At 41.4% G+C, this 14,322-nt stretch overlaps 1 protein-coding gene across 10 annotated transcripts in view; it reads left to right on the forward strand.

Moving 5' to 3' along the window:
* The first annotated feature begins 320 nt into the window (after positions 1-320).
* LOC120794318 (transcription factor COE3-like) overlaps positions 321-14,322 on the forward strand; it is a 66,458-nt gene continuing 52,456 nt past the window's right edge. For 9 of the 10 annotated variants that reach the window (XM_040135275.1, XM_040135279.1, XM_040135281.1 and 6 more), the window contains exons 1-6: positions 321-442; positions 3,921-4,077; positions 4,613-4,676; positions 4,916-4,971; positions 8,185-8,258; positions 10,198-10,266. In XM_040135275.1, coding sequence (XP_039991209.1) covers positions 321-442; positions 3,921-4,077; positions 4,613-4,676; positions 4,916-4,971; positions 8,185-8,258; positions 10,198-10,266 — 542 coding nt within the window. The remainder of the gene's footprint in view (positions 443-3,920; positions 4,078-4,612; positions 4,677-4,915; positions 4,972-8,184; positions 8,259-10,197; positions 10,267-14,322) is intronic. The other variant, XM_040135283.1, reaches the window with a different exon arrangement.

The raw sequence follows: 14,322 nt of genomic DNA on the forward strand, positions 1-14,322 counted from the left end.
TAAAACTCCCGTTCTTCTTCTTTCTGCAAAAAATCTTTTCCTTTTCTTCTTGTGTCTCCTTCTTCCCTCTTTCCTTCGTCCTCTTCTTATTTCCACCTCGCGCGGCTGGTTTCGGACTTCGAGGTTTCAATGTTTGCGAAGAAATCGTCCACCAACCAGAAGACCGAGCCTCCGTTCGTCCTGCAGATTTGAGCTGATTTTTTCTGCTGGACTTTTCTTTTTTGCTGTAGGTTTTTCTTCTTGTTTTTCCTCGTGTAGTTTTATTTTCGCGGTTGTGCAGCAGCGGCGGCGACGGCGGTCGGAGCGTTGGGGCCCTGGAGATGTTCGGGATCCAGGACAACCTGCCCCGCGGGGCCACGGCCAGCATGAAGGAGGAGCCGCTGGCTGTTCGCTCCTGGATGCACTCAGCAGGCGTAGTGGATGCCAATACGGCCGCTCAGAGGTAAACTCACCGCCGCCCCAGAGGGATTCTGGGAGCTGTGGTCCCAACGGACAAACAGCCACTCAACAGGAACATTTAGATCAGATGGAGAGGGCTTTAAATTTACAATATTTCTGATCTGTTCTCAGAGCAAAATCCATTTGTGAGTTAATTTTTCAGGATACTTCCGCTTTTTTTTTTTAATCGAACATTTAAACGATCATGAAAAAAAAATCTTGCAGCTCAGCGTTAATTTCTCTAATTAATTAAAAAATATCAGATATCTCTGGTAATTTGTAATATGTGTCGAAGATTTCCTGGGTTGAATGTTCTGCAGCTGAAAGACGAAATAGCTCAAATTAGATGAAAAGAAAAGTGATATTTGTAATATTAAGGCAAACTGAAGAAATTATGAATTTAGATGTTGAATATTTTTAGAAATTTCTGTGGTCAAAGCTCAAATAAAAATCCTTATTATTATTTTTTTTTTATTTTACTAATTTAATTGGAAAAAACATCCTTATAATATTTATAATATTTGTAGTTTCTGCTGTTTCTGGCTGAAGCTGCTCAGAACAAAGTGAGGTTAACAGCACAGTTATTAAAAGGAAAAGAGCAGTTAGAGTCAGACAATATCAGTTATTAAAAAGGATTCAAACAGACAGATCTCTGATATTTCCTCGATTATTAAGGTTTTCTGAGTTTAATTCTTCAATCTGAGACATTAAGTGAGGAAAATCAGATCAGCAGAAATATTTATCTGAATCATAAGTCTCACATTTCTCATATACCTGATCTCTCTGGGGCTGAAGGTCAAAATGAAAATGCTGAAGAAAAACCTGAATCGTGAATTAAAAGGTCTTCGCTCAGCCAAACAGAAGAAACTCATTTAATTTAAAACTGTTTTTATTGAAGCAGTTTCAGGTGTGAAGGCTGAAAGTTGAAACTGCAGCTCAGAGGACAAGTTTTCAGGTTTTAGTTTTCTGAGGATTTAAACTCCTGCTGCACAAACAGAACCGTGACCGAACTGTCCACATTCAGTGATACTGACATTATATGTTAAAAAAGTACTTAATGTGTAGTGAAGGTCAAGACCTCAGGTTAAAATGCAGCACAGAGGAAAATATTTTTCTTAAACACTGGTTTTTATTCTTCTAAGGAAACTGCCGCCTGCCTTTTTAACCAAAACACAGAGATGTTCACTTCTAGTTGCTGTAGCTTCACATCGGTCAGAGCAGACGCTCACTTTGCAAAACACTCAGAGCTGCCGATGAAAGATGATCATTACCATCAACAATATTTCAACATTATAATACTAACGAAGCACCGTGATCATCAGAGAGTCTGAGTGCACCGATGTCGGGAGCTGCAAATGAAGTGTAAAATGTTTTTAAAATCTATAACATCATTTCAAAAATTTATTAAAATTATTTACAGTAAATTAAGTTTCATTTACATTTAATGGAGAAATGAATTTTAGAAGGTCCCTCCACTGAGAAACAGTCAGTGTGTGAGAGCTGCAAAGTGAAGCTGATTTTTAACATCAGCAAAAACGAATAACGTTAAAAAGGCAGTGAAAATAAAGTTCACAGTTTATGACATGATAATTACAAACAGCTGGATGTATTGGAACATAAGGCCTCTGTTAATCTCTGTAAACTTTATTTTTCACATTTTAAACATATCCAAAATCGTTATTAGTAAGATAAATACTATGTAAAGCAGGTGTGTAAAATAAAGAATAAATCTATAACAGGATCATTAGAAATTCTCTCTGCTGAGATGTCCGGTCTCTGTGAATCTTTAAATCAAAGCTGCAGATGAAACGGGGTTTTTACATTTTTAACAGAGCCACAAAGCAGCATTATAAAGTGTAGTTCAAACCTTATTCCTAAAAGAAACAGCTCGCATTAGGTTGGAAAGGATTTTTTTTAAACACATGTGAGGATGTTATAATCACGTTTTAAATGAAAATAAGGGGAAAAAAAGTACAGCCCAGAGTTTGTGACGGGATCATTAGAAATTCTCTGCTGAGACGTCGGGTCTTTGTGCTGCAGATGAAACCGGACATTTGATATTTTAACATGCGTACAATTGTCCTTATTAAGAGTAAAATGAACATGGTCATGAAGCAGTGGTGTAAAATGCAGTTCAGAGAAAAGGCTGAATCCGCTTGGACATTAGGGCTTTGTGAATCTGAACTTACTCGCTCATGTGAGGACGCAGATGAATGTTGATTTTGCACATTTTTTCACTTAAGTAAAAATTAGAAAAGGATTGTGAACATTTATTTTAATTGTAACTGTCAAATACAGTAATGACATGACCATTAGAAATTCTCTCTGCTGAGACGCCAGGTCTTTGTGTCTCGTCCCTTTATATCCCAGCTGCAGATGAAACCTGACGCTTGATATTTCAACACATGTAAAATTGTCATTAATAAAAATGATAATACAAAACTTCCAATGAAGCAATGGTGTAAAATACAGTTGAGAGTTTATGACATAATGGTTAGAAATGGCTGAATCTGCTGTGAATCTCTGTCTACCTGCGGAGACATTTTAACATATGTAAAATCATTAGAAACAGTTTTCATATGTCGGTGAAGCAGCAGAATAAATTCCTGATGATTCTCAGATCATCGTGAAGTCTGTCGGGTTGAAGCGTCAGCTGACGCCGTGCAGAGAGACTCATCTGCATCTTTATTTACATAAATGAACTGTTATTAACATTAAAACTGTTCATTAAAATGTTCGTTACTTTAGTTTTCTTCACTGGGCGTCAGATCATTTTTATGATTTCATACATTTAATATTCTGAACCTCAGGATGTGTTTCTGTGCCGGCTGGGAGCTTCACTCTGCCTTTTCTTTTGTTAAAATTCAACCAAATCTAAAAATCCAAATATGACAAATTGTATTTCTGGTGTTTTAATGAGGGAATATGTTTTCAGTCGGGGTCAAAACTACTTCAATATGAATATTTATAAATCCTGACATGACCATGAGATCCAGTGTTTGCTGTGAATTTAAAGTGATTTGTGTTTTTTATCCTTTTTATAAAATATCCCCTGCAGTATTAACATGTTGTTGTTAACATGATTCATTCATGTGGAGGTTGAAGCCTGAAGCTTCATGTCACATCTCACTGAAGATTCTTTGCTCTGCCTCTGAAATTCACCCGTCTTTAGTCTGAACTCACACAAATGCAGAGGATGTAGAAAAAAAAAACCACACATATTTTACAACAGCTTATTTGTTTAAATTTTCAGGTATGTTTTCTGTAAGTTGTCTCAACACTGTCACTTCTGTCATTTAGATCGAGTTTAATAAAATACCTTTATTTTATTTCACTTTTTGACTAAAATCAGTTGGATTTTAAGACCTGCAGTCATCAGGTCATTAAACCCACAAACATGATCACTACAACCCCGCTGTTGGGTTTTACTGTGGTTTGTCCCCTCATACACCTGACCCACTGTCTGTTTGTCTGTCTCTCAGCGGGGTGGGGTTAGCTCGTGCTCACTTTGAGAAGCAGCCTCCGTCCAATCTGAGGAAGTCCAACTTCTTCCACTTTGTGTTGGCGCTGTACGACCGGCAGGGTCAGCCGGTCGAGATCGAACGCACCGCCTACGTTGACTTCGTGGAGAAAGAGAAGGTAAAAAGAACAGAGAGGGAGGGAGGAGCTGGGACACAAACAAAACACACCCCTCAGCCACCACCAACATATCCTCCAAACTGGGATAGAAACTAAACGCACCTGCAGTTTTTCTACACTCTAAAAAACTTATTTGGGACAGAAAAAAATAAAAACAAAGAAAGTTGGACAATGGAAAACCAAACACACCCATGTTAGAGACTGCTTAACCGCATCCCTGCAGATTACTCCCTAGGATAGAGGGGTGGCTGCATTCTTAGAGCATAAATCAGGGAGATGCAGGAATAGAAAACAAACCCACTCCCAAACTAAAAGTCACAGGCCTGAGTAGGTTAAGACATTCGTTCTCCACATAAGCAGATTAGCTGCTACATCTCATTACTGCCTAACAGGAGATAGAAAGCAAGAGCTCACACCCAGAGCTCACAGATGAAGACCCGTGCAGGTGTTAGAAACCAAACGTACCCGTCCAAAGACAAGTTTATTTTGTTTCTTCTTCACTTTCCGTTTGATTGACTTGTCTTTTTGCGTCCAGGAGCCAACAGGAGAGAAAACCAACAATGGGATCCATTACAAACTGCAACTGCTCTACAGTAACGGTTGGTACGCTTGTTTTACTACACAGTGCAGCCCGGATAGGTTTTATTAAAGATCTCTTTAGCTGTTCTTTAACTGAAAAAAATACCGCTAACTGGAACTGCAAATAAAAGGTCAACATTTAAGAGAAAAATCAGACTTTTAATCACATTTGAATAAAAAGAAACGGTCACAATTAATTCATTAATTAAGAGATCTTTCACTAATAACAGTTTTATTAATGGAGTCTGTCTGTGTTCAGGAGTGAGAACGGAGCAGGACCTGTACGTCCGACTGATCGACTCCATGACCAAACAGGTAAGATACCGATTAATGATCATCAGGAAAATGAAAATACCCGAGGTGGAAACATATCCAGAAAATTGAAGAGATGATGAGCTGATGAGAGAAACACTAATTCAAATTCAATGATCAACAGCAGATCGAGGGAGATTATCAATCGATCAGTAATTCAATGACATCAATGACAATCCCGTGAACAGACCAGAGCGAGAGAGAGAGATTTCCCCCTGCAGTCTGAGCTGTCAGATGAAATTTCAGGCTGACACCTGAAACATTTTCTGAGAGCTTTTTGTTTTTCGGATCTGTCAGACTTCTCCTCCTCCCTACGCTGAAACACTTCTGATATTCTGCTGGATATTTCTCTGTCGTCTCATGGAAACACGAACCCAGACTGAGCGAGTCTCAACATTCATTTGCTCTACATCAACACCAGTTCATAAACAAACTCTGTCAGTCCTGCAAAGCAAAATAATAATTAGAAAGTGGCCCATACACATATAGGAGACAAGTTATTTAATGACTTAACCAGACTAACAGGTTAAACTGCTGCTAGCGCCCCCTACAGACCGGCCACAATCGGAACAAACAACATCCTGATGTTTCTTCTGTTTTTTAAGTTTCTTACAAAATAGTCAGGAGGATCCGTCGTCCATGTTCTACTTGTTGTGAATGTCCACAGGGACAAGGTAGTAACTCAACAGCTACGTCTGTGTTAGTAATGTCTCCATCACCCCCCAATGACACACAGACCAACCTGGATTTATTAAAGACAGAGACTCCTCTGAAACACATGATATCAACTACAGCTGCCCAAAGAACAGTCTTTTCCCTCTCATCCCTGTATCAGGCCTTTGAACGCAGGCATCAGTTCAGGACTTTTCAAAAAAATCTGGACATTTCTTTGCGGACAGCGTGGTAATGAATGTCACTATCCTCAGGCTCCACACTCGATCGAAACAGTCCACGTTTGTTCTAATTCTTCCACCCACAGCCCAACGGTGGCATAATTAAATTCAACCTGTTTATCAAACTGATATTTACCATTCAGAGTCAATACCAAAGGGTAAATATAGGTTCCATTGTCTCTCAGTTAATTCATACAAAGTTTTACGAACAACCTACAGTTGGTATTGACTGTGCAGAAAGAAAATCAAAGTTCCGTGACGGTACACATGTCAAGTGCTCACTCATTTATTTGAGCTTTTAAGAAAAATCGAAGAATCAATATCAGGTTCACTTACAGCCGTTGTGCTGAGTTTATTTGCAGTTGTTGATTTCTAGAAAAATGTCTTTAACTGCTAAAAACTTGATGAAAATAAACCCTGGCACAGATCCATTTACATGCAAGTAAACATCTGGTTGAACAACATCTTATTGTCTATTCTTGCCTGTAATTTATAACTCCTCAGAAAAACTAATTTGTAAATCTGTCATTTGTAAATGTTCAGTGCTTCAGCTATGTACTCAGCACAGAGTCCAGGTTTAATCAGCACCAAATTACATCCTCTGTGAATTTACAGTCACAGATCAGTGGAGAGAATGGCCCGGTAAAAGAAAGCGGTATCAGTTCCTGTATTCTATAATAAAGAACAGATACGAAGGAGTGTATTGTGTCCCGTCGACTGTGGATTTGTTTGTGTCTGGGCTTGTTTTATCTTGTATGATGAGATGGGAGATGTGAGCAGTCAGAATGTATCACTGTGGGTAAATCTGCTGTCACAGAGTCGACTGCAGACACACAAACACATCTGAGTGACTCCTGCTGCTGTTCCAACAGTCAAAACTTAACACAAGGCTTACTCTCTCTCTCTCCTGGGCGTGTGACACCACAGTTAATAAATCACATGCTGTTGAGTGTCTCTGATCACAGGCAGAGTGAAGCTTGAACCATCTGTTAAACTCTCGTCGTCTCCTCATCGTCTGAAACAACAGAGATCAGGTTGTTACAGCTTCACCTCTGCGACAAACAAAACAAACTCCTCCGCGGAGTCTCGGCTGTGGAATCAGCTTCGTGGATGTGAACATGTTAACTGCCCGCGAATGTGTTCGTGTTCCTTCACAGACACAGTTAACAAGGTTTAAAAAGATGCTACAGTTTAAACAGTGCTGTTTGTAAAAGCAGAAAAATCCAGACTGTTATAAAACTCTGCAGTGTGTTGGTGTGACAAGCCTTCAGAAACTCTTGGATCTGTTACTTAGACTGGACAAACTGGATCAGGTTTCATCTTCTCTCCTGAACCCGAAACAACAGGCAAACACCGACCCTGTGCTGTTCAGTTTCACTGCAGACTGTTTAACAAACAGCAGTTGACAGCTCGATTAACACTCTCTCAGACACAAAGTAGAAATTATGATGACGTGTTGAGATATTAGCACAGACAGGAGTCGCTTCACGAGTTGACAAAGTTGATAAAATGATTTTATTTCTTTAGCCCTAAAGGTTGGACCAAAAATATGTGAACTTCTGACTAATTTCCTTCCCTGAGACGCTTCCTGAACACACGTCCTGATCTCTGTCCTGCTCGCCAGAGGATGAACTATTTCATTTTCATTTAAGGACCCCATGATCTTTCCTCTAGCGCCTCCCTAAGGACAAATTGTACATATTTAGTTCCACTGCTGTTCAGAATCAGAACAGGTAAATGGCCAGGATGTTGTTTGTAATGAACACTATGGCCTGTAGGGGGCGGTTACAGGACTGTAGACTGGTATTTTTGTATTTCCACTCTGATGAGAACAGTCCAGTCAGCAGTCTCTCTCTCTCTCTCTCTCTCTCTCTCTCAGTCTGTTCCCTCTGTTGTTCACAGTGACACTAATGGAAACCAGCATTTAAATCTAACGAGTCATTCAATTAGTGAGGTTTTAACGAGCGTGCCCGTCAGGCGTCGTTTGCGTCGTGTGATCCATTCTTTGTAAAAAAGGCTTTTCCTGCATTTGGTTCCAGCTGTTTCATATGAATATCTGCAGGCTGCAGCTGTAATGAAACATTCAGAGGATCAAATGTTTGCCCTGCTCACTTCACACACTCACTCTCTCAGGCTAATGGCTAATAATCACTCATAATTGAGGCAAATGAAACGGAGCTTTAATTGAGTTGTTTCTGCTGCGAGAAGGAAGGAGGAGACACGTCCTTACACAGCCGGTCTCAAATGTATCATCGCAGCAGACGTGTTTAACAGGTGTGTTTGTACGCCTGGACAAGGCTCACTACACCTGTGTGTGTTTCAGGCGATCATCTATGAAGGTCAGGACAAGAATCCAGAGATGTGCCGAGTTCTGCTGACACACGAGATCATGTGCAGGTAAGAAAGTTTACCCGAGTTAAAGGGTCGTCACAGATCCAGCATTTTAGACCAGACCAGAAATGGACCGAAGGAAAACCTCACTGAACTGGAAATGCCAAAACTAACAGTCACACCTGGTCCTAACAGACCCAAGGACAGTCACACCTGGTCCTAATAAACCCAAGGACAGTCACACCTGGTCCTAACAGACCCAAGGACAGTCACACCTGGTCCTAATAAACCCAAGGACAGTCACACCTGGTCCTAACAGACCCAAGGAGAGTCACACCTGGTCCTAACAGACCCAAGGAGAGTCACACCTGGTCCTAATAAACCCAAGGACAGTCACACCTGGTCCTAATAAACCCAAGGACACTCACACCTGGTCCTAACAGACCCAAGGAGAGTCACACCTGGTCCTAATAAACTCAAGGAGAGTCACACCTGGTCCTAACAGACCCAAGGACAGTCACACCTGGTCCTAATAAACCCAAGGACAGTCAAACCTGGTCCTAACAGACCCAAGGAGAGTCACACCTGGTCCTACTAGACTTGATGGCAGTCACACCTGGTCCTGACAGACCCAAGGACAGTCACACCTGGTCCTAACAGACCCAAGGAGAGTCACACCTGGTCCTACTAGACTTGATGGCAGTCACACCTGGTCCTAACAGACCCAAGGACAGTCACACCTGGTCCTAACAGACCCAAGGACAGTCACACCTGGTCCTAATAAACCCAAGGACAGTCACACCTGGTACTAACCGACCCAAGGACAGTCACATCTGGTCCTAATAAACTCAAGGACAGTCACACCTGGTCCTAACAGACCCAAGGACACTCACACCTGGTCCTAACAGACCCAAGGACAGTCACACCTGGTCCTACTAGACTTGATGGCAGTCACACCTGGTCCTAACAGACCCAAGGACAGTCACACCTGGTCCTAACAGACCCAAGGACAGTCACACCTGGTCCAAGGACAGTCACACCTGGTCCTACTAGACTTGATGGCAGTCACACCTGGTCCTAACAGACCCAAGGACAGTCACACCTGGTCCTAACAGACCCAAGGACAGTCACACCTGGTCCTAATAAACCCAAGGACAGTCACACCTGGTCCTAATAAACTCAAGGACAGTCACACCTGGTCCTAACAGACCCAAGGACAGTCACACCTGGTCCTAATAAACCCAAGGACAGTCACACCTGGTCCTAACAGACCCAAGGAGAGTCACACCTGGTCCTAATAAACTCAAGGACAGTCACACCTGGTCCTAATAAACCCAAGGACAGTCACACCTGGTCCTAACAGACCCAAGGACAGTCACACCTGGCCCTAACAGACCCAAGGACAGTCACACCTGGTCCTAATAAACCCAAGGACAGTCACACCTGGTCCTAATAAACCCAAGGACAGTCACACCTGGCCCTAACAGACCCAAGGAGAGTCACACCTGGTCCTAATAAACTCAAGGACAGTCACACCTGGTCCTAATAAACTCAAGGACAGTCACACCTGGTCCTAACAGACCTGGGGACAGTGGCATCACATAGACTGCAGGAACCTGGCGTTATCCTACATGACCAAACTAAATACACCCATGGACGATTACACCAGACCCTCTTGTGACAATGATGATGCACCACGTGTTCAGAGCTGATAGAGTCACCTTCAGGTATTAGACGTACTGACACAGATACTTGAGACCTGCAACAACAAAACAGGACCCTACCAGACCTGCCTATACTGGAGATGATTTCCTCAGCAGTACAAGCTGAATGGGTCTGTGAAAATCTGTCACCTTTACTACTACATGTACCGTAGTTCCCACACTATGTACTGTAAAAATAAGAATGCACTGAAATTAAATATAGTGTTTTTCTGACTAAAGAGAAATAAATGAAGAACGAGTGACAGTTACTTTTTATTATTCTGTCTTTGTCTCCGTCACAGTCGCTGCTGTGATAAGAAGAGCTGTGGAAACAGAAACGAGACGCCGTCAGACCCAGTCATCATCGACAGGTAACACACACACACACACACACACACACACACACACACACACACACACACACACACACACACACACACACACACACACACACACTCTGTATTATCATGCAGTGTGTGTTGATCTCTTCTGAATGTATTTCACGCTCTCTCACACACATTATTTTAATAGCAACATATTTCTCCTTCTTGGCCTGAGTGTGTGTGTGTGTGTGTGTGTGTGTGTGTGTGTGTGTGTGTGTGTGTGTGTGTGTGTGTGTGTGTGTGTATGACAGACATGCAGTCAGTGCGTTATTATATTCCAAACCTGATGTATAAATCTGTGTGTTTATAATTCAAATCAACATGTAGGAGTGTTTCTGTGGCGATACTCTTGTCACTGTAGACACATGACAGAGACAGACTGTGTTACAGCTGATAAACGTCTCTTCACATATATTTAAACAGTGAGAAAAGATTGTTGCTTCTGAATCCAGGCTTGCTTTGCATTAGAATCCGTTGTGTGACCAGTCCCAAAATACAAAAAAATCACTGATGCTCTTCACTGCAGATGCAAAGAAGAAGGAATTTAAGTTGCTGTCATTTGACCAACACACCTTAAAGGCAACGCCACTCTAGAAGCTTTCGTAGGCTGTCCTCACCCGTAGCAGACAGTATCCTGCATCCAAAGACTGTTTAAATCTGCACATCAGGGATGTCAGCTAACATTAATATGCTGCGTCATTCGATGCCCGTCGGCTGACAACCGTAGCTACCGTTATGCATGTCATACACATGTGAAGGTACAGTAAAGAAAACCACGGCAACAAGTTAAACAACGTTTAGTATATGAGCACGGAAAAAACTACAAATCTTCCATTTAGAAGTACAGAGGCTCACGTCATCATAACTTTGTTTTGGCAAAAGTCATTTACCAGTTTTCAGTTGTAAACTCTGCTGTTGGAAAAACGTTTCCAGGTTTGAGTCCTCTTCATTCTGACGTTGTTACAGACACGTGAACTGATCACAGACACTCCACTTGTTCATGAACTCATCTCCTCTGTAGGGCCGTATCTTTTAACCCACAAAGGTCTAGGGCTTATGGGAAATTGTGTTCTTTAGAGGACGCTAAAAACATAAATATTGAATAAACAACATTAGATCACTGTCTTATCTGAACACACGTGATGTTTAGTTATTAGTGTTGTTACCAACGTCAGTGGATTCTGACTGAGGCTTTCGCACGTCTGGAACAGAACCTGAAGTTGTGTTTTCAATTCGGCTCTCAGTAGGGCTGAGACGGGTACTTGTTACGGTTACTAGGTTTGATTCGGCACCATTACTGTAAACCCTGATGTTTTTATGATACGGTGACATAACAAGGTCAAGGCTCAACTGTCTTTTTTAAAGTCTTGGTAAACACTGCAGGAGGCGCAGATATTAATTCTTAAAAGGAAAACGAAAGACCAAAATGTCCTTATGAAGAATGACCAATAATTTTAATGGCCAAGATTAAAATAAACACAAGCTACATTATATAACAAATGTGATACTTTACAACTGTTGGAAAGGAATAGTAGGAGAATGTTGACCACAATATAAATAATTCAAGTTGTTTGTTTCATCAAGTCAATGTGGAGTCTATCGTAAAATCTGTGAAGGAGGAGGACTGTGTTGCAACATGATGCTGCACAGTCTGACTGTGTCTCTGATGGAGAACTGACAGAGTTTCTCAATATCTTGGAAGATTAAATGATTTACAGGTCTGGTGCTTTACATGTGGATTTCTGAATTTGTCTAGAGAAAAGTAAAGTTGATACACAGACTTTACATAAAATTACACATTAAATGTATAGTCTTGTTAAAAATAGGAAGAACACTCTGATCACGGAAGTGCAAGGCTGAGTGCTTCAAAATCTGTTTCATAAAGAAAGGATTTTGACAAGGTTGGTGCGATAAGTGGCAGCCCAAACAATATTACGTCTGTGAGTAACGGGTCAACTCAGCTTTAAGGTGTGCGAGTGTGAACTGGTCGGCCACATTGTATCTTCGGCATATTTAATGTTAGAGAAAGATCCTGGCTGATCCAGAGGCAAACAGTAAGTGCAGATCTGGTCCCCTGAATGAACAGAAAGAACTCTGCTTTCTGTGTTAAATCTGAACCATGGCACCGAATGGAAAACAATCGTCCAACAACATCATTCCTGGAGATACTGGGTTGATCTGGCCCGGGCGAGGCTGCACCTTCCCCTCCTCCTCTTCCTCCTCCTCCTCCTCCTCCTCTTGTCTTTTATTTTTCTCTTCCTCCTCCCTACTGCTCCTCCCCTCCCCTCCTCCCCTTCTCTTTTCTCCCATGAGGAATCATATGCTCTCCTCTCCTCTTTTCACCTCCCCCTCCTCCTCTCTTCACCCCTCCTCCTTCTCTCCGTTCGTCCTCCCCCTGAGTATTAATCTCATTCCTCCCTCCCCCCTTTCCCTCTCTCTCTCTTCTCTGAGGCTCTGAGAGGAGGGGGGAGTAAAAGGAGGGAATATGGATGGATGGAGTGATGGAGGTGTGGAGGTATAAGTGGATGGATGTGACTGTGGCAGCCTTTTGAACAGAGAAGTGGTGATATTACAGCAGCTTTTTTTTCTCCCTCTGCCTGCTGAAATGCATGATGGGAAGGTCTCCTGTGTTTTCGGCGGCGTCCAGTGAACAGGAAACATGTCAGGGTCAGACTCTGCTGCTGAGAGCAAAAACACTCAGACCACTTTTATTTAAAGCTACTGCAGAACCAGTGTTTCACATTTACAACAGCTGCTCCACAGTTTACATTTATCTCAGATTCATGATTTAAACTAAGAGAAATATTAGTGGGACCAACATGAGTGAAAGGCTGAAATACAACACTGTTACATTTACATTATATCCCATTCGTCTTTTTGAATCCACATAAAAATGTAAACATTTCATTCTTGACCTTGGAAAACAACAGTTGACCAAAAAAATGGCTCTCTTTATACCTGTTCTGGAGCTTTCCATCATGTCACATGGTCTTCCTCAGTAGATGGAGTTTGCTAAGTTCTGTCCGTTGTCTTGAAGCTGCTAGTAATACCTGACAAAACTAATCAAACCACAGCCCTCAGATAACTAACACTGTCTTAGATGCAACATATGTTTGCATTCAACTAATTTGCTTTGTCAGAAATGTTTTAGAGGAACATGATTTCTGTTTGGACGAAGTTAAATATCAGCATTTATTCGACTGAATTATGTGTCACTTTCTTGTATCGTACACTGGTCCTAGGTCAAAGGTCAGGGTGGATGGTCGGATATTAAAGTTCTGGACTTTGACAATTGAGACTGGAGTTCTGTCTCCTAACAACAGTCAGTGTTGTTTTCTTTGAACCCTGACCACCATCTTTTTCTAACGTCCAGCAATTAGTTTTAGTGCCTAAACCCAACTGAACCCTAGCCATAGAGTCATAGAAATCAAAACTCTTATGGGTTATTGGTCAGGTCATGACAAATACATTTTTTTTATCATTTAGTTTGGAAGACTCCTTTCAATCAACAGCTGTTTTAAACAGAACCATAAATCTTAATGTCAGCAGATGAAACTTCTGAAAGATGCTGTCAGGGAAAGTTTTGCACATTTGTTCATTAAGAAGATTTTGCTATTGTAGATATGTTCCCATGTTATATGGATAGAAATATAACCTTTGCTGCATTCGCTATCCTACCAAACATGTTTGCTGTTGTTACGAGGCAGAGTTAAATTGAGGTGAACAGAGCTGTTTCATCTGCAAATGTGATTACTGTGAGAGAGGATTCAGCTGTTGCTGCCAGTTCGAAACACAATAAGTGTCCCCATTGTTGGAATTGTCTTTCAAATACAAATGTTTTAGGCGTGGCCAGAGTTTCTGTACTCTGATATTCTATGTCAGAAATCTCTGATGCCTCAGCTTTACTTTTGAAGACACTGTTTGGGGGCATCTGCTTAAAGACATTTATCTCCTTAATATCCAAAAATCCATTTGATTTTCTCCCCTGAACACATGCTTTCTTTGTCTTTCTGCCAGGTTTCAGAAAAGGGAAATCATTTTTGA

The sequence above is a fragment of the Xiphias gladius genome, chromosome 9 (assembly GCF_016859285.1).
Source record: "Xiphias gladius isolate SHS-SW01 ecotype Sanya breed wild chromosome 9, ASM1685928v1, whole genome shotgun sequence".
NCBI classification, from domain to species: Eukaryota; Metazoa; Chordata; class Actinopteri; order Istiophoriformes; family Xiphiidae; genus Xiphias; species Xiphias gladius.